The 26,348-nt window shown below is 36.5% G+C and overlaps 2 protein-coding genes across 4 annotated transcripts in view; one reads left to right on the top strand and one right to left on the bottom strand.

Annotated features, from left to right (window-relative positions):
• Positions 1–25,054, top strand: part of LOC119776387 (glutamate receptor ionotropic, delta-1-like) — a gene marked incomplete at its 3' end in the record, with an annotated part of 113,750 nt that extends 88,696 nt beyond the window's left edge. The window contains exons 4-5 of the mRNA XM_038274781.1: positions 18,899–19,072; positions 24,893–25,054. Coding sequence (XP_038130709.1) covers positions 18,899–19,072; positions 24,893–25,054 — 336 coding nt within the window. The remainder of the gene's footprint in view (positions 1–18,898; positions 19,073–24,892) is intronic.
• Positions 917–7,915, bottom strand: LOC119776370 (apoptotic chromatin condensation inducer in the nucleus-like). 3 transcript variants are annotated; one of them, XM_038274757.1, is made up of 14 exons: positions 7,605–7,915; positions 5,707–5,849; positions 5,403–5,489; positions 5,198–5,293; positions 4,970–5,035; positions 3,702–3,849; positions 3,419–3,462; positions 3,209–3,262; positions 2,810–2,896; positions 2,590–2,625; positions 2,220–2,364; positions 1,980–2,051; positions 1,861–1,906; positions 917–1,094 (listed from the first exon to the last, which is right to left on the bottom strand). In XM_038274757.1, exons 1-14 carry the CDS (start codon positions 7,816–7,818, stop codon positions 1,037–1,039), a joined length of 1,296 nt encoding a protein of 431 aa, XP_038130685.1. In that variant the 5' UTR covers positions 7,819–7,915; the 3' UTR covers positions 917–1,036. The 3 variants fall into 3 exon arrangements, with proteins under 3 accessions (XP_038130685.1, XP_038130690.1, XP_038130696.1); XM_038274762.1 differs by having other exon boundaries at positions 5,198–5,290; XM_038274768.1 differs by lacking the exon at positions 1,861–1,906 and having other exon boundaries at positions 7,605–7,908.
• Positions 25,055–26,348: the final 1,294 nt, after the last annotated feature.

The following is a 26,348-nucleotide window of genomic DNA, read 5'->3' as shown; positions in this document are numbered from 1 at the left end:
AAATTAAACATATTGTCCTTTGTGATTCTAGCCTATAACTATGTGTAAAGAATCAAGAAAACTTTCATATACTGTTATCTACTGATGCAGTTCTTAAAGTGATAAAATACTGTCTGTAAAAAAAAAAAAAATATATTATTTCTGCAGACGTTTAGGTGGGAGTAATTCAATTTAGTTCCGTTTAATTCAAAATAGGAAAAAAAAAAAAAAAACATTTATTAATCCCAAAAGGAACATAAATGTAAACTGTTATTTTCTATTTACTTATTTATTTTTTTATAAGCTGTTATATAGAGAGCTTTAGGAAGGGAGCATATTCTGTTGTTGTCTGTCTGGCAGCGGATCTGGAGAAGTTTTTGGCTGAAGTCACCCTGCAGTTGTGTGGGTGTCTTCTGCCTATAATGTTCTTCATTTAATACAGAGTTTTTCTTGTGAAATAGTCTACAGAGGTTCTAGTGAAGTTCTTAATTATGTGGGCAGGAGGAAGTCAAATTATTAATGTCACAAAGAACCTATATAAACATATATGTTTTAATATAGGTTTTGATATAGGTTTTAAATATATGTGACATATATAAAATTGGCCGTTTTCCTATATTATATGTACATATATATACATATATGTGCATATATGAAATAGCACATATATGTACATATATAAAATTGGCCGTTTTCCTATATTATATGTAAATATATGTACATATATGTGTGTACCTATATCCGTGCATACATGTACCTATATGTGTAGATCACGTGCATACATGTACCTATATGTGTAGATCATGTGCATACATGTAGCTATATCCGCTGATACGTTTACCTATATCAATCCACACATATATGCACTTGTTTACCTATGTATTAGCAAAATTATAAAAATCCATAGCTACTAGGCAACATAAATAATAGCCCAAAATGCAGAAATTTAACATTATTTATTAACTTAAGAACAATCAAAGTACAAGAACAAAAAAAGTAACAGAAATACCCCCCAAGAAATTATATTGTAGATCTTCTCAGCTCTGTGAGCTTTGAATTAATAGATGTGCCTAGCTGCCCTCGGCTGACTGCTGGCCACTTCTTCAATGTAGCATCTAGAGAAGACCAAAAAAATTATATTAAAATACCACTTCATCAAATTCATTCAAACCCAAAGTGCTTACTGCTTGCTGCAATTGGACACATATTTTGGATAAAGGGCTCACCATGATAAAAAATATGTCATGTAAACATGTCAATTGAAAGATTCTGATTGGACTCTAAATTTAAATTGAATTCAGATTGGAAACATCACATGCTATTATTCTGAATAAGGCTTGATGCCTATGCACTTTGGATTATTTGTTAACATGTAAAGTGATTCAGAGTTTCTAATCCCTCAAATTTTTAATCTGATGTAAGAAACTTTACACATGTAAACATATATCGTTGTCAATATACTGCACTTTTGTAGAATTTTTCCTGCACCCAACCGTACCCAAAATACTTTACAATGGCCTCCCATTGACCCACTCCACTGGCGAGCTGCCATGATAGGTTTACTCAAAGAGAAATAAGGCACGCATTAAAATCAAGCAAATCCATTACCGGTAAAGACAAACTAAGGCACAAACACAGGACAGAATGGTTTAAGGGTGAAGGAGGGGTGAATATGATTTTTTATTAACCCTTCAGACGACAACATGCAATGGAGTTATTTGCAACACTATATGTCCTACAAAATAGAGGACAACACACCTTACAGTGCAATACCCCAGAAATGTGGCTTAAGAAGACAAAAGGTAGGATCAAGAAGTGAGCAAACGATGAATTAGTATTATAGGTGCTAAGCAGGTACAGTAAAAATAATGGGTGCCTTACCTTATACAGTCTATGTTGATGCCTAATAAACATTGATACAAGTATGCTATGGTTAAAGTGGTGAAATAAAGTCTTTAAAGTTTTGTTTTCCCTTGTCAACGCATTATGCATTTACTCACCATTAATGGCTGCCTTTTTAATTTGGTCAAGGGCGACCAGCTGCTCCCCATCCCCTCTGGTTGGCTTCCCACCTTAAAATAATATTTCAAAATGAAGGTGGGGAAAGTAAGAGTTTTTGTTTTTTAATATACACATCACGTTTTCTTGAGGTATTAAACATAACAGTAATAATTTATTCCACAGACTATGACTAACTTTTTTTCCAAGACAGAAGAGATTAGGAACATTTTATTTTGTACCATTTAGGTTGCTTTTCAGCAAAGTCTCCAGGTCAAAGGTGCCCAGCAGCAGATTCCGCACCATGGCAGTAGCAGAGGTGGCAAGGCGGGCTGCTTTCCATGCTTCTGCCCAGCAAAACACTCCAGAGCCCTTTATAACTTCAATCTAAAAAAATAATTTCAAATCACAATATTCATTTATTGGCAACTTTTAGAAACCTTTTGATGTTTCATATTGATTCTTATGCTTAGTTTCCCAATAGTAATTAGGTTTTATAAATGCAGATTAATGATAAAGATATGAATCAAAATAATCATTGCCCTAAACTTATAACACTAATTGGCTACTACAAAGCACATAATATGTATTACTACATAATATGTTATTCACCTGTGTTTTTGCTGAGGTCTCAGCTCTTGATGCAGTCTTGTTTGAGAAGAAAAACATTGTTAAATTCAACAATTGTAAAACTTCAACAACTTTATGCATGTGGGGCAAGTAAATTATATATTACCACTAACTATCCCAACATAAAAATCCTTATAGCTCAGTTGGAGCCTTAAGTAAAATAAGTACAGAAAAATCTGAGGTATAAAAGGGTTACACACACCTGGGATGTTTCTCCAACGAGCTCAGTCACCATATGACTCTTTTTAAAGGGCTCGGTCTCCTCTGTGCTCAATCTCCTTTCTGGAATCTTAGAGAAGAAAGAAACATACTGTATTTTCCAGACTATAAGTTGCAGTTTTTTTTCATAGTATGGCCGGGGGTGCGACTTGTACCCCGGAGCGACTTATAGTCCGGAAAATACGGTAGTAAAACTCTACAACAATTTTTATTCATCCAAGGAAGCCAATAGATTCTTATTTACGGGCTTGAAAAACATTAAACATGTCAATAAATTAAAGTTACATGCAAAAGTAATCAGCGAAAAATAATCAAATCCATACAGTTGTTTAAGTAACCAGTACACTAAATAAATAAATAAAAATGCGAGGGGGTTACCCACCGGTTGCACAAAAGTCAAGGAGGAATCAAGATCTTCCACAGGAGTCCTTCCAGTCTTGTCCATAAAAGAAAAATAAAGTTAGTCACTTCAATACATTAAAGTGCAAATACATGAAATAATTAACACTATAAATTAGCTCAACATCACAATTCTCTACAGCTCTGCCTGAGAAACAATTTTAAAAAAACAATGACAATCAGAAGAAATTACCTTTTGAGCAATAATGGAGAGGTCACTCTGAATTTGAGGGATATCTAGAATGAAGTTATACCAAGAATAAATGACAATCCTCAAATCAAAATAGCACCCAGCACGTGCGAGGGCCCGTCCATCACTGCTTGTGATCACTACCTCAACCAGCTAACAACATAGCATTTATTTTTCAAAACATGTGTTTCAGCCTATAAAATTTCTAAGTTTATACTTCTCTGCCACGAAAAAATCCATCTCCTGAAAAAACCCTGCTAATAATAATAAAATTAGAAAAACTTACGATTGATGATAATGTCTTTCAGACGTTCATTTTCCTTTTTAAGAGTTTGGAGTTCATTCCTCAACTCCTGCAAATTTCTTTGCATTTGGTCGAATTTTCTTTTCTCCCACATCTGTTCGTCCAGGTGTTTTCTAACTTCAGCAGCTGTCTACGGAAAAGAGACAGAGAAAAGAACAAAATTTAATTGTTCTATAACTTCATTTCTAAAATGGATGGTTGATTCTAGGGCTGAACGATATTCACAAGCCCCCAGAGCAAACTGAGGACCACTGCGAGCAACATGTGCACGCTGTCGCCACACACACACACACACACACACACACACACACACACACACACACACACACACACACACACACACACACACACTTTGTTATCTTTAACTTTAGCTTTGTGTGTGGGTTGTGTCTATAACCTCTATGATCTATTATAACATCTATAACGGCGGATAACTCCGCTGTGTTGTTGTTAGCTGTAGCTAACCTGCTCGGCACGTACGGGAAGGGCACATACACAAGTACTATCAATGCTATGATTAGTTACGTAGCATAAATAGACCGTATCATTGGCTGGACACCTGTCACTCACTGTTACGTTGAAAAACGGTTCTGAAAAGCACATTTTTAGTGTCATTTCTTTGATTAGACTAGGTCTAAATTAAATATTAATTTATGCGTCTATGGTGAATGACATTTTATGTGCTACATAGTTATACTTGTGCACTGAGAATGTGCGAGCAGTGCACGCAGGCGCGCAGCTTAGAGGAACATTGTTTGGGACCATTTCGGCTACAAAAAGGAGGATGTTCACCAAAAAGAGGTAACGTTACTTTGCTTGGAGTTTTTGGGAAACGCTGACAATATGTATGAACACCTAAAACGGCAATTATGATGATGGCCAACAGTGTTTTACTTTTGCACTGTAATGAAGCTTGCTTATTAATTAAATTATTAATATCACAGAATGGTAATTATTGACTTTAGCCTGAATTGATATGGCTCACAATATCGCAATATGTATCATTGGGGAGAAAATATTGCAATGCATTTATTTTCCCAATATCGTGCAGCCCTTGTTTGTTCTGATTGGCTGGGAGGATGTCTAGGAGTCTAGGGCATAAACCTCTCCCCTCGGCTATATGTAACTGGTTGTCAGGCCTCCTTGTGCTTATTCCTTACTTAAAACACAATTTGAAATTTCCACATCTTGTATTTTATGTAATGTATGTATGTAATACACCTATCAATGGATGTCATCATTTAGGCTACCTTTTTCTTAGAGGGTGGTATTATGTCCTCTTCGTCCCAAATACACTCTTTCTCTTCGCTGGCCCGCTGGTAGGCAAAGAGAAAGAGAGAGAGAGGGGACAAAGTTGCCTACTGGGCTGATGTCATACCTGGTACAGCTACTGGTAAAGCACTTTATTATAAAAGTCTTACTTATCTTTACTGTATTGCAATGTAATAACTCACACTGGTTGCAGACTGCTAGTGTACCTTGTTCTTTGAAGAGCTGTAATCAAGCGGCTCCTCCTCCACACCCTCCTCCTCTTCCTCCTCCTCCTCCTCCTCCTCCTCCGCCACCTTCTCCTGCTTCTCGGGACAAAGGGGAAAAATTTCCCTATTGTGCTGCTTTCATACCTTATAACAGCTGCTGTTTTGTAATGAAACAAAACACACAGGATGCAGACTGGTTGTGTACCTTGTTCTTTGAAAGTATGTCATGACCCTCCTGCTTCTCACCCTCCTGGTGCTTTGATTTGGAAGCCCCTCCCTTTTGATTGTCAACCTTGAGTGACAGAGAGACGGACTGACTTTTATCCCAACTCTTATGTTAACTTATGTTACATGACCTTGCACTTGATCATCTTGTCAACAAAGCATATGAAATCATCATAGATAAGACAATTACAAACCTACACACATGCATACACATTAAGGAACAAGAGAGAGAGGGGGAGATAACTTTAAGCATAGCACCAATTGGTGAAGTCAGTTTATGTTACCTTTTTCTTTGAAGCCTTCTCAGTTAGCCCCTGCTGGTCACTGTACTTAGAATTTGGGATGTGAGGACGTTTTGTTTGCCCTTGTGTGTCTTCTTTCTCCATCTCGATCTCACGCAGTTTGATTTTGAGAGTTTTTTCAAATTCTGGTGCAAAGAATAGAAACGTTTTCATGAACTGCAAACGTGTCTAATCAGTTTAACGTTACCAAATCAAACATTAAAAAGTACTTCTTGACTACTTTTCTAAAATCGACCAACTTGGAAAAAAATGCATTAGTGACCTTTTTTTCAGAAAATGTGGCATTAAGATCGGGATTGCGCTGGTGAAGATATTTTTTTGGACTAAAACGTGCCCCGCGGCGACCGCTAGGCGGAAAATCCACATCTAGGTCACGTGGTACGATGACATAGTTCGTTGACTTAGCTCCGGCTAAGCTACATAGAGTGCAATGGAGGACACAATGACAAGTTCACATGTGGATTCACAAAGTGATGATTTTAACATGAAATACAGCGCAAGCTTCTGTTACGATTCGACTATATAATACTAAAACATATTTAAGAAGATTAAACGAAATGGGCTGGAATCGGGCTTTATAATCGTGGTTCTGCCAGACAGTTTCTCAGGTAGCTCATCTGATGCTTTCCTTACCTTGTTAGTAGGTTACAGACAGTGATAAGGTTGGCTACTTATTTTACTTTTAATTTCATTTGAATTAGCTTAAGCAGCGTTTATATTTTCTTTATAAATAAATTAACTTGCAAATTATGAGGGCAAGGCTTTTAAAGTTTAAATCTTCTGGCAAACATAAAGAAGATCCTGCAATTTATGGAAGTAAAGCAGAATAAAATCCAGCAAGATCAGTAATATGTCAATTAATTATCTGCCACATTCCCATGTAAATATCTGTCTTTGGAGGATGTGTTTTTTAGCACCCCTAGTTCTCTCATTTTTATTCCAAATACAATTTATAATTTGAACCACAGGGCTATTTTCATCTCTATGGTTCAGTATTTTCTCAAGTAGCAACTTTAACTGCTATACTTTCCTGTCTTAAAAGGCAGAACTCTTCTAGTCTAAAAAAAACTCATTCGTTGAAATGGGGGGGCCTATTGTTTGAACCCCTTAGGGGCTTTTAAAAACAAAAATGTCTCTTTTTGCGCTTTATGAAACAAAGTAGCCTATATTTTGTGGATGTACAGCTACATTTCTCATGTAAGTTTGCGTAGTTTTAACACAAACATTTATTTTTCATATTGCACCAGTACAGTTAATGAGCAACATGTACTTGTGTGCTTGTTTGTTCTGTCTAAAATGTTTATTTTGGAATAAAGAGGTTAATATAAAAAATATTTTTTGTCCGATTCATCGATTAATCGAAAAAATAATCGGCCGATTCATCGATTTTTAAAATAATCGTTAGTTGCAGCCCTAATTTTAACCATGTTTTATTCGTCTATTTTTGTTTAAGAAAAGGGAGTTTTGCAAGTAGGAAGTAACGTGTTGCCATGTAAACAGATCAACGCTTGTCAACGAACTACGTCATCGGTCACGTGACACGGCGGCGAAATTTTTTAAGGAGGCTTGAGCTAAAAAGCCTAAAAAATCCAATTTGTCATCGAAATTTTTTATTTTTTTTTTACTCAGGTCATATTGATATATGAACTTTCTAATATATAGCAACTTGTATGATCTCAGAATCAAGAAGTACTTTAACTCCCAACTGGACTAAGCTAACATTAGCAAATTAAGTAATGTTAATGTTAGCTCACATGAGCCTTGCAAGCCGGCATAGCAAGATCCATTTTACACTTTTTCAAGTGCGAGCAAAGCCATTTAATATTGTATCGTTATATAACGTTAACTACATAACATCAGATGAAGTTAGCTTAACTTACTTGCCACTTCAATAATTCTGGCTCGGTGCACCGGCCACGGTTGGCTGCCTTTTCTCCATTCCACCAGCTTCTCAGTTTTTTCCTTCCTCTTAAGAAATTCTTTAAATGAAAAATTTCGGACACAGTCGATGGGCAAAATACTATGCGCCCCTCCGTCCTCACCCTCAGTCCATTCTAGTAGAACATAACGGAGGTCCCCTGCTGATATCGCCATTATTGCGCCCAACCGCTATCTTTCCGCGCAAAATCAGATGAAGTGGATGATGACGTCATGAAACTACGTGAAGCCGTAGCGGTCAATCTTTATAGGGGCGATTCTCTGAATTGGGCCCTTTGGGCCTCATTCTTTTTTTTTTTTTTTTTTTATCAAATAGTTATATTTCTGATCTTTTCATGTGATAGTGGATTAGTCAAACCTTTTAGAAAATATGTTTTCCCACCTCAGGCATGAAATTCTAATCGTTATTTTGTGTTTTTTCTTAGTGAAAATTGTTTTTGAGTTCAACCCCGTCACAGACAAGTTGGACCCTGTGTGAATATGAATTTAAAAGATTTTCAAGTAAATTCATGTAGAAGGTTTTTAATGACATGTCCCTTGTTTGATATAATTTATTGCATGTAGAATTTTATTTTTAAATACCCACCATTTGAATACCAAATCAGGTCATGAAAACAGTATCTAACATTGGTCTTCATATATTTTCAAAAAATATGAATTAAAAATATCCATTAGGATTTAATCAGGCTTTCATGTTTTTTCCAACTGTCCTGTAAATTCTACACACAGCAAAACAAACATTGATCTAATTTGTCTTTTTATAACAAAAATATTAATTAAAAACTATCAAATAACAGGGTTGAACTCAGCATAACAGGGTTGAAAATGATAACAGGGTTGAAGTAATGATCATAATATCAATATAGTTTGGATTTTTTCCCCCTGTAAAATGAAAGATATCACATTATTTGATTAAATGTTTTAAAAACAAACATTTTGTATATAACCATCCATCCATCCATTCTCATCCATTTATCCATAATCGCAGGGGGCAGCAGGTCCAGCAGGGGACCTTAAACTTCCCTTTCCCAAGCCACACCAACCAGCTCTGACTGGGGGATCCCGGGGGGTTGCCATGCCAGTGTCGAGATGTAGTGCCCCTGAGCTAAAATGAGTTTGACAGCCCTGGGCTTAAGGATACGCAGACAGCAGTTGTACAGTACCTGAAAAATATAGGGATATATAATAGTATAGGTATGCACCTTCAAAAGTTATGGTTGCAAACTGCCATAAAACGTAAAGAAGAAGAAGAAGAAGAAGGTAGCATCAGAAGAAGGTAGCAGCACAAGAAGGTAGCAGCAAGCTGATTGGGGAGCAAGCTGTCAGTCTTTGAAGAGAATGTATTATGCAGTGATTAGGTCAAACATAGATTATGGTAGTATAGTTTATAGCTCTGCGAATAAAACCTTACTTAATAAGATAGAAGTTATACAAAATCAGGCATTCAAAATAAAAATTGCAAAAAGAATATCTAATCATGTGTCAGTATTTACAACTGAAGTATTAGCTATCATATTAGCACTACAGTGGATCGAAGAAGTTCAACCACTAAGAACTGTAATATGTACAGACTCAATGGCTACGCTAAATAGTCTTCTAAGTGGAAAATCTGAAACTAGGCAATATTTAATATTTGAAGTATTGCAAAGTCTATTTAGAATACGGCAATTAAGAATACTAGTATACTTTCTCTAGGTGCCAGCACATGTGGGTGTAGATGGAAATGAGAAAGCGGACAAGCTTGCAAAGAAAGCATTAAATCATCAGCAAATAGAAATGAATGTATTTTTAAGTAAATCAGAAATTAAAATATTGATAACAATTGAAACTCGAAAGAAATGGCAAACGATATGGAATAATGAGTCAAAATGAAGACATTTATATCAGATTCAAAAGTTGGAAAGGAGAGGAAAAGATATGGAAATAGGAAAAAAGATATAATTATCAAGGCTAAGAATAGGTCACACAGCATTAAACTACAGTCTTTTTAAAATAGGGAAACATGAAACAGGAAATTGTGATAAATGTGGAGATCCAGAAACAGTACAACATATTATTTTTGAGTGTACTGCATAGAGAATGAAGTTCATAGGGATTAATGGGAATTCAATAAAAGCACTGTTAGGAAACGAGATAAGACAAACAAGAGTTAATGAAATATTATTCAAATATCTAAAAGATACAGGAACAATAGGATTCTTTTTTTTTTTCTTTTTTTCTTTTGGGTATAGCGCAGTCTTCCAAAATTGTGCACTCCACACTCCAGATCAGTAGGTGGCGGAAATGCGCTTTTTACGTTGGCCTGCCAATCCGCCATAAAACAACAGAAGAAGAAGAAGAAGAAGAAGAAGAAGAAGAAGGTAGCAGCAGAGCGTAGAAATGCCTGCAAGTATAACGGTAAATAACGTAAAGGAAATAAGACGCCTTTAAAGAAAAGTAGTACATATGGATCCATTACGTTACAAAAGGTACCTCGTTGACGACGAAGCACCTGTTCCAGAAAGAACAGAGAGAAGACGTAAACGAAAGTAAGTATTGACAAAACGTGCTAGAAGCTAGCTTGCTAAGTTAAAGAGCTAATTACCAGCTAAAGTTACAGATCATTTCTTATACTATTTAAACGTATGTGGCATAATTTCCAAATTAATTGTAAAACATTTATAGTTTTAATCAATCAGCCATTTGAATCCTATTATATTGAGTGATGCATGAAGTGTTTTAACATTAACACAACTTTTTTGTTAGGCACTTTTCTGAAGATATTGGTGATGATGAAGAAGCTGTGGCCTCTTCTTCTACAACTCCGTAAGTAGAAAACACGCACACACATTAGGGGTGGGAATCTCTGGGCATTTACGATTCTGACGACTGCGATTCGATTATAAGACGATTATCAATGCATCTTGATGAATACATTTTTTCCAATACAGAATTTTATCAGCGACTGCGTTGTACTTTTAAAGCAAAATATTTGTAATGATTCACGATTAATTTACTCCCAATAATATTTATTTATACAACAATTGGAAGCATTTTAGCAAGTCAAATCAGATAAAAAATAAAATTTTGTTGAGCCAAAAATCATACAAAGCTTTTGTACTGCTTTCATACAAGCATGTGACATTCTGAATAACTTATTAATTGCACTTAAATTAAATAAATAATATAAATTGCACATATGCAATAATAAATAAGAGTCTATAACGTCTGATTTTAGAATATATAACATATGAATTGCTCAGATAAAAACCCTGGTTTTCAACAACCGAGTAAGGACGCAAATCCCTGGCACTAAATATTGCAATCGAATGTGTAATTCTCTTAGCCTTTTCTTCCTCCGGGTGGAAGCTTTGACATCGCTTGCTTCATTGTTGTCTGGTTCGCAGCTAACGTTACAACCGGCAGCTTTTTTCTTCTTCCGGGAGGTAGTTTGACACAACTTGCGTACAGCATAGCTCTTGTCCAACTAACGCTTCGCTTGGTTTTCATAGAATCCAAAGTGCTTCCATACAGTTGCTTTTAATCCCGAGGGAGCAGGTCGAACTTCCTGCTGAGCCATCTCTCGTGTGGTGAGTGTGTGCATGCAGACCGTCCGGGTTCTGCAGTCGCGCACTTACGAGTTCCGTCTTTTGCGTTCTGTCAGCATTACGTTAGAAAGAAAATTATATAATCGATGCTTGATGTTTAATCGATTCAGAATCTTGCATGTCCGAATTGCGATGCATCTAATAATCTTTTTTCCCCCCAACCCCTAACACATGTAGCCATAACTTTACATATTTCATTTTTATGTATTTTTATTTTAGGAATCTCACCCGAGAGGACAGTCAGGATGACCTGGTGTCTACAGCTTCTGATGACATAGTAAGTTACAAAAAATAGCAAAAATATTCAAATTAGGTATTTTTTTTGTTTGTTTTTGTTTTTGTGTATGCACACTAGTTACTGTAAATCATCATAAGATAATTCCACAACACAAACTTCCACCTCGCTTAAAGTGGAGTACAAATTGAAAATTAGGGATGCACGACATTATTGGAACGACATCGGTTTCGGCCGATAAAAGCTTAAAATGACCATCATCGGCATCGGCAGATATGAACATTTCTCCCGATAAGTCTGGCCGATAAGGTCACGTGTTGACTGTACGCACATGATGACCGAAATGTATTACAAATTAAAGAGCTTAATGACAAAATCATTGAATGAATTGCTATTGGCAACTAGCCGTTTAGCGAGGTGGAAGGCGTTAGCTTCCACAGGCTAATGATGTATCTATAGCTATGGTATGTTACTGATATAATGTTACCTATTCGGCGCTACTTTTCTGAACTCCAGTGTTGTTGCCAATCACATTGAGAAGCTCCTCTCCGACGCTAGTCATATTAGATTCATATTAGTCATGTCTTGTTTTGCCTGTCAAGACCTCCCTCTTAAAAAAGCTGCTCTCACGAATGCTACAGCTCTCACACAGCAACTGCATTTGTATCCGTGTTTCACAGTTTTTTTGGAAGATGGAAAATAATGGGAGCGAGTGCTTGTCGTTTTACGCGAAAATGCCCGTAACATGGCTAAATCTAAGCGGCTTTCACACCGCAGCTGGCCGTGCACGGCACTTCTTTTTCTTCTTCCTCTTCTTCTTCTTTGTGAGTTTGTTGCATTAAAAATGTTTAATTACCGCCACCTACTTTACCATTATATAACAAAACAAACCAGCTGGGGTTTTTCAGCCTGTCTATGCTTTAAGCACATCCTAAGGACTGCAGTCTGGACTACATTATACAACTCACTGTTGTTACAGTTTGCAGCTCAAAAAATATATATACAGTAGAACTTAGTTGTAAATGTTTTACATAAAAATTAAATGTAACACTGATAAATAATTTACTTATTTTGCAGAGGTGAATGGCTATATTTACATTTGTGAAATAATTGATTTATTTTTTTAGAATCGAATGCTTGTTTAATATGTATCTACAACAAATGAGTAATAGTATACAAGCAGAAAATGAGAGACTGGGCTTCCTCTTGAATGAAATAAAAAGAGGTGTAAATATCGACATCGGCCAAAAAGAGTTTGAACATATCGACTATCGGCCAAAATCCAATATCGTGCATCCCTATTGAAAATACCATATTACTTTGTCCTTTCCCTATTGCAGCGATACCCATGTTTTTGTCTTTGTTCTGCATTATCACTCTCAATTGGCCATATACAAAACTTCAAATGCAGGTGGTTACCAACCACATGAAATGGTATGTTTTTATGAGTCCGTGCAAATTTGGTATTGCTAATCCAATGTTTTAAATTCACAGATGAACCAACCCATACCTGGACCTAGCTCTTTACCCGGAGAGCCAGTAGAGGAACATCTAGAAGACCCCACAAGTCAAACTTTAGACCAGGAACCAACAAAAGAACAGGTGGAACTCCTGCTGCTTGCTTTAAAACTCAAACACGGATTAACAAATAGAGCCTTGGAGGACATCATGCATCTTATCAACTTTAGTGCTGGTCCTGGTGGGGAAGTGGTTAGTGGCTCAAAGTACCTTTTCTATAAAGCATTTGATTCAGTGAAAGACATATTAGAAGTACATTATGTATGCAAGATTTGCAATGTAAGCATGCAGGAAGGTCCCTTTAATGTCACGTGCCCTGTCTGTGACCAGGACACACCAAAAGTGCATGCACAAAAAGACCAGTGTTTTTTGTACTTGCCACTAAAATACCAAATTAAAAAACTGCTTGAGGACCACCAATTAGGGAAACACCTGGAACACCGTTTTGAGAAGAAGGATGCTTCCATCAAAGATATATACGATGGATATTTATACAAAAAACAATCACACCTTGCATCCCCAGACAACATATCTCTGACATTCAACTGTGACGGAGTGCCAGTGCACAAATCAAACACAAAAAGTTTGTGGCCAATTTTGTGTACTATTAATGAACTGCCAATACAACTACGTGCAAAATATGTTATGCTTTGTGGCCTGTGGTTTGGTCAAAACAAACCAAATATGAACACGTACATGAAGCCATTTGTCGATGAATGCATAGAGTTGTACTCTGATGGTCTTATATGGCAAAGGGAAAGTGGGGAAGTTGTAACAAGTAAAGTAGTTGTTACTACCATGGTGGCAGATTCAGTTGCTCGGCCACTGATTCAGAACTTTAAACAGTTTAATGGCGAGTTTGGATGTTCTTTTTGTATGCAGAAAGGAACAAGTGTGTTAAAACGCAGGGGACGTGTAAGGGCATATCTCTATGAAAAAACAGATTTGAGGAATCCCTCCCAGACTGATGATCTGGTGGAAGAAGCGATTGCTGGAAACCCCACTAAGGGAGTGAAAGGGCCTAGCATTTTGTCTTGCCTACCTGATTTTAATATCATTGATGGCTGTGTTCCAGATTATATGCACAGTGTGCTGCTGGGTGTAGCAAGAAGCATCACCACTCTGTGGTTTAATTCTGAAAACCACCAATCACCATGGTATATCGGACGCTCAACAGAACAGATTGATGACATTTTAACTTCTATTAAACCCCCCTGTAATGTTTCCCGTGTTCCCCGCTCAGTGAAAGAGAAAAAGTTCTGGAAGGCACACGAGTGGAGCATGTGGTTGTTTTATTACAGCATACCAACATTGAAAGAGGTCTTGCCTGAAAAATATCTGAAGCACTGGTTTAAGTTGGTAAAGGGGGTTTCTCTTCTACTTGGTGAGAATATATCAACACTGCACTTATCAGAATCTGAGGGGTTGCTAACAGAGTTTGTTCAGGAAATGGAGACCCTTTATGGGATCAATAATGTCACTTTCAATGTACATTTGTGCCTTCATCTGCCCAATACTGTGAGAAACTGGGGTCCCCTCTGGGCACAGTCTGCATTTGTGTTTGAGTCATACAATGGGATCCTTTTAGATATGATAAAGAGCAGCCAGGGAGTTTCTCTGCAGATAATGAAAACAGTTTGGCTACAGGTTGCATTTCCATCATTTTCCCAAAAAAACATGGTGGCAGCTTCTGATGATTACTTAGCTCTCTTAGAGTCTTTTTCAGTTGAGAAAAAAATGGTGCGGGAAGTAAGTCGCTCTCATGGTGTTACATCTCTGGGTAGGCCTAAGATTTGTATGATCAGAAATGATGATTTTCTGGCATTGAATAGCATCAGCAACCTTGAAAATATAGTCACTGTGAAGTATTTTAGCAGAGTAGTTGTTAATGCTGAAATAGTTCATTCACAAAACTACTCGCTGACTTTTCGGAGAAACTCATACACTGTAATTCTTTCTGATTGGAAACTGGTTGAAGTTCATATTTTCTAGTAACGGATAAGAGATGCTGTAGGATTTTTCTGAGATTTGCATGATTTAACAAAAACTATAGTACACAGAGGTTGCAAAGGATTTTTCTGCAAAGTTTTGGTATAAAAATATCAAACAGAAGAAGGATAAAACAATTAGAGGTTACAGGGTGGGATTTTAATTATAACTGAAAAGACCATTGGTCATGGAGACAACCAATCAGCGAACATCGAAGATAACAGACTGCACAGTTTTCTGAAAAGCTTGCACTCTAATGTGACGACCATCTCCTCTATTTTCTTGAACAATATGTTGTGGTCTGAGAAAACCAACTTAAAGTTCAACAAAAATTCCTAAAGCTGTTCAGCATAACCCTCTCTCATTAAAATTCATAAATTATATTTAAACATGGATGGAGTTTATTGTATTTGGTTAGGTATTGTATTTGGTTACTTATGGCCTCACTGTTTTTCATAGACAGTTAAATTCTAAATGTAGCTGAAACTGAAGATGTTGCCTAATTTCTCAGAATCACAGTCCATCTAAATCAACAAAAGAATTGCTTCAGAGAAAGAGAGAAAAAATACCAACAGGATTTTGGGTGTGCCTATTCAGAGTCACACCCACAGACAGTCTGTATGGCCACCTGAAGAGAATTACACTGTAATTCTTTCTGATCAAGAGGAAAGTATTTTCTCTGTGAAGACATTTATTGTCTGTGATCTGGGGCAGGGGGAGACATGTTATGCAGTGGGGAAGTACTACCAAAAAGTGAAACAAGACATCTGCAGTCAATTTAAGAATCCTTGTTATTTCATCCTTGTAAGAAAAAGTATTGGGCCTTTAGTTGCTGTACAAGCATCTCAGATAAAAGAAAAGTGTCTGTTCATTAAAACTGTGAACAGAAATGTTGACATTGTCTTCAAATTCATTAACCACAGTGAAATGCTCAGATAGATGTGGGATGATGATTACTTGAATGTATGTTCTATGTACTTTCTTTTTTTGTCATACATTTAGACTCTAATGACCTTTCTGCAAAATTCATCTATAAAATGCATCAAAACAATACAGAAAACATTTCATTTTGCATTGCATTTGGTGGATGTAATGGTGAATTTGTGGATATGTGTGAGCTGTAATGTGAATCTGGAAGTGACTTGAAATGGGGGGGGCGGGCCCTTGATTTACAAAATAAAAAAATGACAAACCGTTTTGCTATACATTCTCTTCTTTTCCACTATCTTTACAGAAGAATTGACCTAGTAAATGTTTCAGGAAAACATGTAGACATCATAGCTTTCCATTTCCTCTCACTTTTCTCACAATTGTTAAATTCCATAACATGCCAATTACAAGAGATACCAATTTCATGTGTTCGCACATACATAAGTCCTTGCATAATTTTTGCCTTGATTATAGTAAATTAGCTAGTCATCATGTATGACAGTTGCCAAAGTGAGATATGAGCTACAAAATGACCAGATCCTGTCAACATCTTGCATACACATACTGTATAGGGCTTATATGTGAATATAAAGAGGCAATACCGGAGACCTATGGCCTGTATATGCACCTCAATTTTGCATATCCAGCATATAAATGCATATATATTATCATATATGTGGATATATGCCCCTCAATTTAGCCTATATGCAGCATATATATGCATATATATATAATCATATTTGCATATATGCACCTCAATCTAGCCTATATGCAGCATATATGTACATATATATGCAAATATATGCACATATATGCACCTCAATCTAGCCTATATGCAGCATATATGTGCATATATATTATCATGTATGCACATATATGCTGTATATATGCGCATATATGAAACCTATATGCGCATATATACAGCATATATGTGCATACATGATAATATATATGCACATATATGACGCATATAGGTTTCATATATGCGCATATATCCTCATATAGGTTCTTTCCATGTGGGTAAACACAATGTTGTTGTGTTTTTATTTTGTTTTTTTAAACCCTCTGCCTCTCAGCTCAGCTGTGTGCAGTTTAAAAAGATACCACAGCGTTTAATTAACAGACTGCCATTATTACCAGTATTCTTTTCTTTATTGCTCATAAAAGATTAACAGCATGAAATAAGCAGCAAAAGGAGGATAATTTAGCCTGTCTGTCAGCCAAACTTGATTTGATTAATGTATTTTTGTAATCAGCTGTCATTGAGACATGACTGTTCTGTATTGGTGCTCTCAGCAATCTGAGCTGCTCAACTGATGCAATTAGGTGATAATTGTAATTTTCAGCTGCAGCTTGTGTTTAATCTGCATGTGTCAAAAATAATGTTATTTGTCTCATTAGCTGTTTAGCTTTGCACTGTAAAATATGAAGTTTAATGATCTATAAAGTGGTCCCCATGTCTTGTAGACCATGTATGAATCCTTAAAATAACTGAGTAATTTAAAATGAACAATACAGACACTGGTACTACAGCGGTGCTCATACCTGGAGCATTTTTCAAAGGAGGTCTATAATGTGTTTTTTTCTTACATGCAAGATGGATGTTGCATGTTTTCAGGCCTGTATTCTGTTGGTCAGTCTTATTACTGGGTCAAGTTCTGATATAAATGTCACCAAGGATTATGACAGAACACTGGACTGGATGGCACTATCGGTTATTAACTTGGACATAGGGGTTCAGCTCGGTGAGCCAAGCGACATAATTTGTCTGATTAATGTGTCGCAGAAACTCATGAATATTCATGCTTTCCACCTGACTGGACTTGAAGAGTCAGTGGAAAAAAAATAGATGAGAACAAAACCTCCTGAGGAGTCTTTATCTCATACTGTGCAATGACGACAATGATGAGAAAAACTAAGGAAGTCATAACTTTTTTTGCCCCTTCTCAACTAACAGAGAAAAATCACTGAATAGAAGGTGAATCAAAGTTTTAAGAAAAAAAAGAAAAGACTGGAATTCAAATTTGGATAATAAACATTTAAATCTGTATCAAATTTAAAGTATCAGGTTTTGAGGTTTTGTCAAGTAAAAAGTTAAAGCCGTGATAACTAATCTTGAAACATTTTCATGTTTACTGTGACATTTACATTGTAAAAATCAACAAAAAAAAAACATAAATTCACAGGGAAAAAAATGAATGAAAAAAAGTCTGATTGCATAAGAATTTACTACTATAATATCCTCCTATATGAAACCAGCTTTTGATTCAAATTTAGTATCAGCTTCTTGGGAAGGAGTCAATCAACATTTAAAAAAAAGACTTAATAATATCTCTCCACTGTACCTTCCAAACGTTGCCAGCCTCTTTTCCACAGCCGTCTTCAGGTCATCCCACGGATCAGCACCCAACTACGAACAAGGACTGGGGGCATGTTTTCAAGTATGTGTGGTCAGGAATATAAGCTGCTTGAGTTTTGACCTGACAGTAACCTCTCAGCATTGCCAGGTAGTATATGAATCCTGTTTCTCATGAGACTTGCTGTCTGCCTCAGCATTGACTGCTCTGGAGAATAGCAAGCAAAGGCAGCAGGCTGTGTCTCATGAATATGGATGTAACCCTCAGTACAACCCTAAACCACCAAGAAATGAAACAGGAAGTCACCTGTTGTCACTATTATTGGAAAAGCATTAAACAAATTTAGATTAAAGAAATAACTCAATAGAGATTAGTTGGTGAGAGAAATTTTAATGAAGAAACATGAAAGATATTTTAATGTAAAAAAAAAAAAAGTGAAGTTGATATGTTAGCCGATGGTGCTATTTCATTTCATTATCTGCATTGTTCTTAAATATCTTCTAAAGGGTCATGGTCACTCTCTGTCTAACAATCCCAGTCTGATAGTTTTTGGCTGAAACTGTTACTGTCTCAAGTCAAAGCAAATGAAAATAAAACATCTCTGTCATGTCCATTTTCAGGAGGTGAGCGATGCAGACATAATGGAGCTGATTCACAGCTCGCTGGGGCGGATGACTATCATTCGTCAGGTCTTTCCACAGTGGAGGGACACCAATGTTCGCTGCATGAGGAACAATCATCGTATTTCATCCCTCCTGTGTGACCCACAAGAAGGCTACCTGCAGTCACTGGAGGTAAATTAAAGATGAAATAAAAATGATATGTACAATTTAGAAACGTATGACTATGGCATCTGACTACTAAACAGGTACATGTAGTTTTTTTATTTGATAGATTGGAAAAAATATAACACAATAACAAGATCATTGTGTTGTTCTTGTGATCTTTGTATTTTTGATTATCTGGGTCTGTCCTTTCACAGCAAATTAGGTTTTTTGTAGTATGTGTCAGTTTTTCAGATCTTCTGACCTTAATTTTTTTCATCTTATTCAGATTTCTTATTCAGTTTCTTAGGTATGCCACAGATTTAAGTATGGACCATTACTTGGTCATTTAGAAATATATGCTTTGTCCTATTTCATTTAGTAACAGTAGCTTTTTGCATAGGGTCCTGCTGGAACGTAAACTTTTACCTAATTGTTGAGTGTTTTGCAGTCTTTTCTTTCAGTTGTGGCTAGGGTTTAAACAATTAATTGTGATTAATTGATTATTGAAATAATCGTCAATTATACTGAAACTGTACAAAGATATATAAACGTTTTGCATTTAACATAAAGAAAATCTTTTTTGTGTGTCTACACGTATGCTCTATCCAGAACTCCTCAAGTAGAAAAGTTTTAGATTCACCTTGTTTCATTTCGTAAAAGGTGTTCTTTAAGGAACCTTTTGCTATCTAAATAACAATGGAACAAATATTTGAATTATTTATCAATTAACACGGAAGGATTGCCTGCAATTTTGCTTTGTAATGAAAGGCTGTCAAAAATAAAAAGAGTAATTTGGAAAGGCATTTTCAGGGAAGGCATGCTAAATTTGCTGCCGACCACCAAGTTAGGAGGAAGAGAAAATGTGCGATTGCAGAACTTCAGGATAGAGGAACGCAAAGATAGATTTAAGATTTGGGTAGCATCTCCAAACTCCACTACTGCTGCTAGTTTTGTTGCAAACATGTAAAACTGTCCACAGATCCAACAAGTAGTTTTCTTCTGCAGATATGGGAACTTTCTTAAATTTTTTACCCAAATCCTCAATATAAAAATAACGCTCTAATGGATGTCAGTTCCTGCTTGTTTCCTTATGACTCAATCAGCTCCTCGCAACAGAACCACGTCCACCATAGAAAGATTTCTTTATCTTGTTTCATCAATGCAACTAAGCCTAAACCGCGTTGTGAAGGGCGGTGAAGACTTGCACAGTGAACTCCACGCGCTGAGGGCATTCACTGCTCCTCCCTCATCTCTACTATGTGACATTTGCTCTAGGATATGAATGCTTAATATATATATAAGCCCATGTAATCCTTTTTTATAGTGGGTAAATACACTTAGAGCCCGTGCTTATATAAGACTTTTACATTTTTGCGGCTCCAGACAGATTTGTTAAGTGTTTTTTTGGTCCAATATGGCTCTTTGAGCAGTTCGGGTTGCCGACCCCTGGGTTAGGTTATCCTAACTTTGCTTATATCCAAGTCCATCAGTTGGGTTCAGTTGTTCAGTTTGAATTTAATTGAAATATACATTAACTTCATCAGGTTTTTTCTTCACAAATGTTGTTGAGGGGGAGTCAGTTGCCTTTATTGAGAGTATTCAGAGAGGAAATTAGGGGAGGAAAGATTGCAACCTGGTCAAAAGTCAGCAATGTTAAAGCTGTGTTAGGGAACATAAGCTATATCTATGGGGCGCCTGCGCTACTGCTGTGCCAGACACTACCCGTATGGCACTGAATTTTACAGAAATTCATAGGGATGGGGGCTATGTAGAGATGTAGATCACAATTTTTCTGGTATAGTTATTTAAAATTCATGTATCAGTATATATTATTTAATTCCCGACCTGAATTATGAACTTTATCACATACATATACATTAAAAACACTGAGGCTTGGCCCTATTTAAAGTTTTTTTCAAATGTTTAAGATATAAATGCTATTGGAAAGTACGTCAGCTGACAGAAAATAACTGATTTCAGTTTAATAACTGCTTGTTTTTAAAACCTTCTGGCTCAATACCCCAAAATTACCATTTTTATTTCAATTAAAGAGATCAAGTTTGGTAGAAAATTAAGCAGTTAGGCCCGCCATGCAAATTCTCTAAATTCCTTCACCCTAAAGCCCTGTCACTAATTCTATTGTTTAATCTGTCCCCATGGCCTAATCTTCCTGCAATTTCTAAAAACCTTATAGTTTCTTATCCCAAAACATGAACATGAAAAATAATCATCAACAAATAAAAACATATATAAACTGGCAAAAGTCAAATTTTTAACAAATGAAAATACCAATTTAGAAATATCCTTAAATTACATAAAAATAATATGACAATTTTTATTATAATTGAAAGCAATTTATTTCCAAAGCAAAACCATAGCCTACAAATTTCTACATAGAATATTGTTGTTATTATTGTTATATTCAAGAGAGAAGTTTGCAAAGCATGCTAGTGGTTTGTTAACTTTTTCACGGTGAGTAGAAACAGCAATAAATAGGAGCAGTGAGTTTATTTCTTGAATGATTTAGGTTTAATTACGTACATATTTTTAGGCTTTGATTCCTATTTGAATACAGTACAAGCATTCAGCGACTGAGCATCTGCTGACTGTCGGAAAATTACAAATATGAACTGATTATGTATGCAACTGAATGTATATTAAACTCCCTTGGCAAGATAATTATGAGAGACATGGATGCCTATGAATACAAATGACTGCAGCAATGTTTCTTGGGAATTACTGGCATAACTAAGTAAATTATTATCTTATACTATGAAAGCAGGTTTTAATTAATGTTTCACTAAAGTTAAAATCCAAAACACCTCAAAATTAGTATATCATGAAACTTGAAAGAGCCACTAACATTAAGTTAGGAAACTCTCATAAAAGATTTATTTTTGTCTTTTAAATTAAATATTTCTTACTCATTCGCCAACTAAGTACTGACATAAGCTCGGCTAGGAAGTCCACCTCATCTCACTTCTGTAATGTGAGGTTTTATGAGTCTAAAGACATTAATTTACTCTTCTTTCCACTGAAAGTTTGTATAATTAGTATCCAGTGATTTGTTGTATTCAGCATAATCCGTACACTCCAAGTTGAATAAAAAATCGGAAAGCAACGTTTAATGCAGCAAAGTAAATTCCTATGTTTATATAATTACCAGTCATCCCATTTTAACCAGGATGTTCCCAAAATGTGCAAAGTATTTGGTTAATGTCTTGTTCCAAACACTTATCCCATTAAAGTCCTGTAAGAAATTGCAAGATTGTGCTGAAGATGGGTCTTGAACTGTTCTCTATAAGGTGCTTAAAGGTCTGTTTTTCCATCTTAACTGTTTTGATTTTTGTTTGACTCAAGCAATCACTATAGAAATGGTAGTTTCCCTATGGCTGTAGTGAAATGTTAATGTTCCAGTAAGTTTCCACACAGATGGCAAACTCATGTGTGTATCCAAGATCTTCAATAATTCATATAAACGAGGTTAAACCTATCAGGAATGGGCTATATAATCATTAGTCTAAATAGTTTAGCAAATTAAATATATGGCAGTTCAAACCCCATTTAGAGCCAAATAGTGCCGCTGTGACCTTTGGTGTGCTGAACTGAGTTTCACCTGGAATCAGCTCCTGAGTCACAGACCTGAAGGCAAAGGAAGCTGATCTGGGGAATTTCCTGTGGCTTGGACCGATGCAGCTTGTGCAAAATATTCTAGGCTGAACTGATGTGAAAATATATTTCTCTTGTTATTCCAAAATAAGAAATGGATTCAACAGTGAGACGACAAGTACATTTGATGAGAAATTATTTTATCTTCTTCTTAAAATGTGCAATAAAACAGATGATTGAGAATTTTTCAATTGTGTAATGCACCATGATGCTCCAGGTAGAAAGAACAGGTATTAAATACAATAAGCAATATGAATGGTATTATCAACCAAATCTCTAAAAAATCAACAGTGTGCAAGTGAATGAAAGAAAAATGTTTATGTTTGTGTTCCAAGGCGAGTGTAATATGATGAATCAGTTGAGGGGGTTGATATTTCTTATTTGTACAGTACTTTGCTCATCTGTCTTTTAGAGGTGCAAATGTTTCTATGACTCAGACGTTAAAATCAAGTACTGTATGTTCCATGTTTTTAGAGTTGAGAAGCAGCTCTCTGACACTTTCTTATTGGTGTAGTAGTGAAAATGTTGGGAGGACTTACAGTCTCTTTGTCTTGAGGGTTATTCTCCATCAAAACCTGAAAGATATTGAATGCACCACTGCAGCTCTTCATTGCTGTAGATCAAGGACAGCTCTGTTTTAAGTTTGGCCTTGTCTGGTGAGGGATAGGCTTTAGTGTTGAATCTGGGAACTTCTTGTTTTGTTGTGAGAAGTCTCCTTGCAGCAGAGTTGCACTGATCAAGTGCCTGCTAACGGAAAATCTCCATTTTGCTTGGCAAATAATGATGTTGCCTAACGTACTTATAGGAATATAGGAATAATATTATATATGAATGTGGAAACCTGAAGTAAAATGTAGAATACCTCTCAGGGTTTAGAAAATATTCTAGAATGTTTTAAAACAAGTTGTAGAGAATCACTGTACTAGGTGGCAGCTGTAAGTGTTTATATCCAGAGTCAGATACTTTGTCCATCTTCTACCAATACCCTCTGTCTCTTTGTGGATGGCTCCTAAACCTGGCCCCCGTTACTCCTGACCCTCAACTAGTGAAGTGGAACAGTTTCTTTTATAATACAGGAATAATATATTAACTTTAAATCTTATCATTAAAAATAGGCTAACAGATATATGTTAACATTGTATCAAATTACAACTCTCTGTATTGAAAGATTTAAGTTTAATCTGAAGGTTACCTAGGTTTATAATTACATCAAAGGCTTCACAGTCTTTTCAAAAGAGAATGAACATTTGGACAAAACTCTTCATAGGTGCTAACTTACCTGATAGCCTGGATGCTACCCATCATCCAGCTGTGCTTCTAATCTTTGGAACCACAGCTAGCTTTGCACAGTTTTTCATATGAACTGTCAATTCTTTACTGCATCCATGTTAAATCACATAAAAAAGTATGCAGGAAAAACGTGCATTGGCTATTCCGCAGCCAGTGAGCCACAATTTCCTCCTCTCTTTTCAGAGAGGACAGTGCCAAAGAGCCCCCAATGGGTCAGTCGCCACTTGGCTTTGAGAAAGAACTCATGAAATGTCATGAACTGACTGCCAGGGTAGTAGCACAAACACCTCTCAAGGATGATTTTCTGTGGAACATTTGGCTTTGACTTGATTTAGAATACCTTCAGTGCTAAATCAATATTCACGCCTTGACTGATTCAGAGAAGGATCCACTGCCAATGCCGAACAAATGGCAGTAGAAAAATCCAATAAGATGAGTAAACTTAACCATATCACACAGACAACACCAGTACAACATTGTTATTTTATTATGCAAGACTTTTTACTGGCAAGGACATTGCAACCTTGTGGGCCTGACCAGTAAATAAACCTTAGTGACTGACCTGGGACTACGTTTAAAATAGTAATATTGGACTGTCATGAATAAGAAAAGCTTGGTTTTGTGAAAAGAAGAAAAATCTTCACAAACTTTCAAGTGAGAAGACATGTTTTTATTCATCCCTGAAAAATATTAAATTCTGCTTTGCAATTTGCAGCCCGACTGAAGGACAGGAGCTCTCCCTTACTTTGCTACACTCAGAAGGGTGAACTTCACAGGGGTTGTCTCCTGGCGCTCAGAAAAGAAAAATACAATCTTGTGTCTTTGTTGAATCTTTTGTGTGCTATGGAGTTGCTTTCCTTTAAATGAATGCTTCTCTCTCTCCAACAGGTGTCCAATCTCTACCTGTATGACAGTGTTTTGATGCTGGCAAACGCCTTCTATAGGAAACTGGAGGACAGAAAATGGCACAGTATGGCTAGTCTCAACTGCATGAGGAAGTCTACAAAGCCATGGAATGGAGGATGGTCTATGCTAGACACCATTCAAAAGGTTAAAGTCTGCTATTTTTGCTTACCAAACTAAATGCCTGCAGTATTGTAAGAACTGAATAACTTATTCCAATTAAGTTTTATTCATGCAATATCGTTAATTTTAAATATTATCTAACAGTGTGACTCTCCTCTCATATTGGTAAATATATCATTAAAGCCTTGAATTTAAATTACCTCATTGGTAGAACCCAGCCAATTAAGGTAGATGGTTCTCCCTCAGCCCTAACTACAAACGAAGAGGGTGTTCCCCAGGGTTTAATTCTAGGTGCTTTGTGTTATTTGCATACAAATAATAAGCATTCCTATCTTTTTACCTTTATGCTGGCAATTAATCTACCTCCAAATACTTTGTCCTGCAAAATCAGCAGAGTAAAAGGAACAACTCTGTAACCAAATCCCCTTAATATGTGTGAAGAATCAAGAGCCATAGTCAGAGGTGGGTCAATTACCAAAAGTTATACACAGGTAAGAGTAGCACCATTTCAACATATTTTAATTCAAGAAAAATTAACAAGAGGTCATTGAGGAAGTGGATAAAGTGTCAAGTATGAAAGGTTATTTAAGGAATAAGTAACTGAAGATTGATTCAGTATGTAGAAATAATGTTAGCAGAGAAAAAGAAAAAGTATACATTTCTCCTCAGATTGTGGTATTTTATAGACTCAACACTAAGAAACAATACATAGTGACATATGCTACTGTATAGTGTACAATCAAATGACCTTAAATTGGTATCACAGAAACAACAATACTAATTACAAAACTAGAAAATTTCTAAAGAAATTTTGAGGGGGGCCACCTACTGCCCGTCTGGGTAACTGTGCCAGTACGGCCCTGGCAAGTGACGTTGGGGCTCCCCAGACCAACTGCTTACGCCTTTGAGGGCTGCTGAGGGAAGGAAAGAGGGCTAGGTCATGGGCAAAGAGAGCTGTGTGCCACTTGTGCTGAAATCTGGGAAATAGACGTGCACAGCATATGATGCACAAGGGTAATATGGTTTGTCCATATTGAACCGCAGTGGGTAAAGCGCAGTTGGCGGGCTCCGCCCGCCTGCTAGGAGCCCTTGCAGCGATGAAAAAAATCACCAATGGCGGGCTCTGCCCGCCTGCTAAGAGCCATTGCAGTGATGAAATCACCATTGGCGGGCTTCGCCCGCCTTCTAAGAGCCATTGCAGTGATGAAATCACCAATGGCGGGCTCCGCCCGCATGCTCAGAGCCATTGCAGTGATAAAATTACAAATGGCTATGAGCAATATGCCAGAATGTATTGAGTGTGTATAAGGAAGAGGGT

Source organism: Cyprinodon tularosa, unplaced genomic scaffold (genome assembly GCF_016077235.1).
Source record: "Cyprinodon tularosa strain WSP-4 unplaced genomic scaffold, ASM1607723v1 ctg1205, whole genome shotgun sequence".
Taxonomy (NCBI): domain Eukaryota; kingdom Metazoa; phylum Chordata; class Actinopteri; order Cyprinodontiformes; family Cyprinodontidae; genus Cyprinodon; species Cyprinodon tularosa.
Note: the sequence above shows the minus strand (reverse complement) of the source record. Positions and strands in the feature narration are given on the sequence as shown.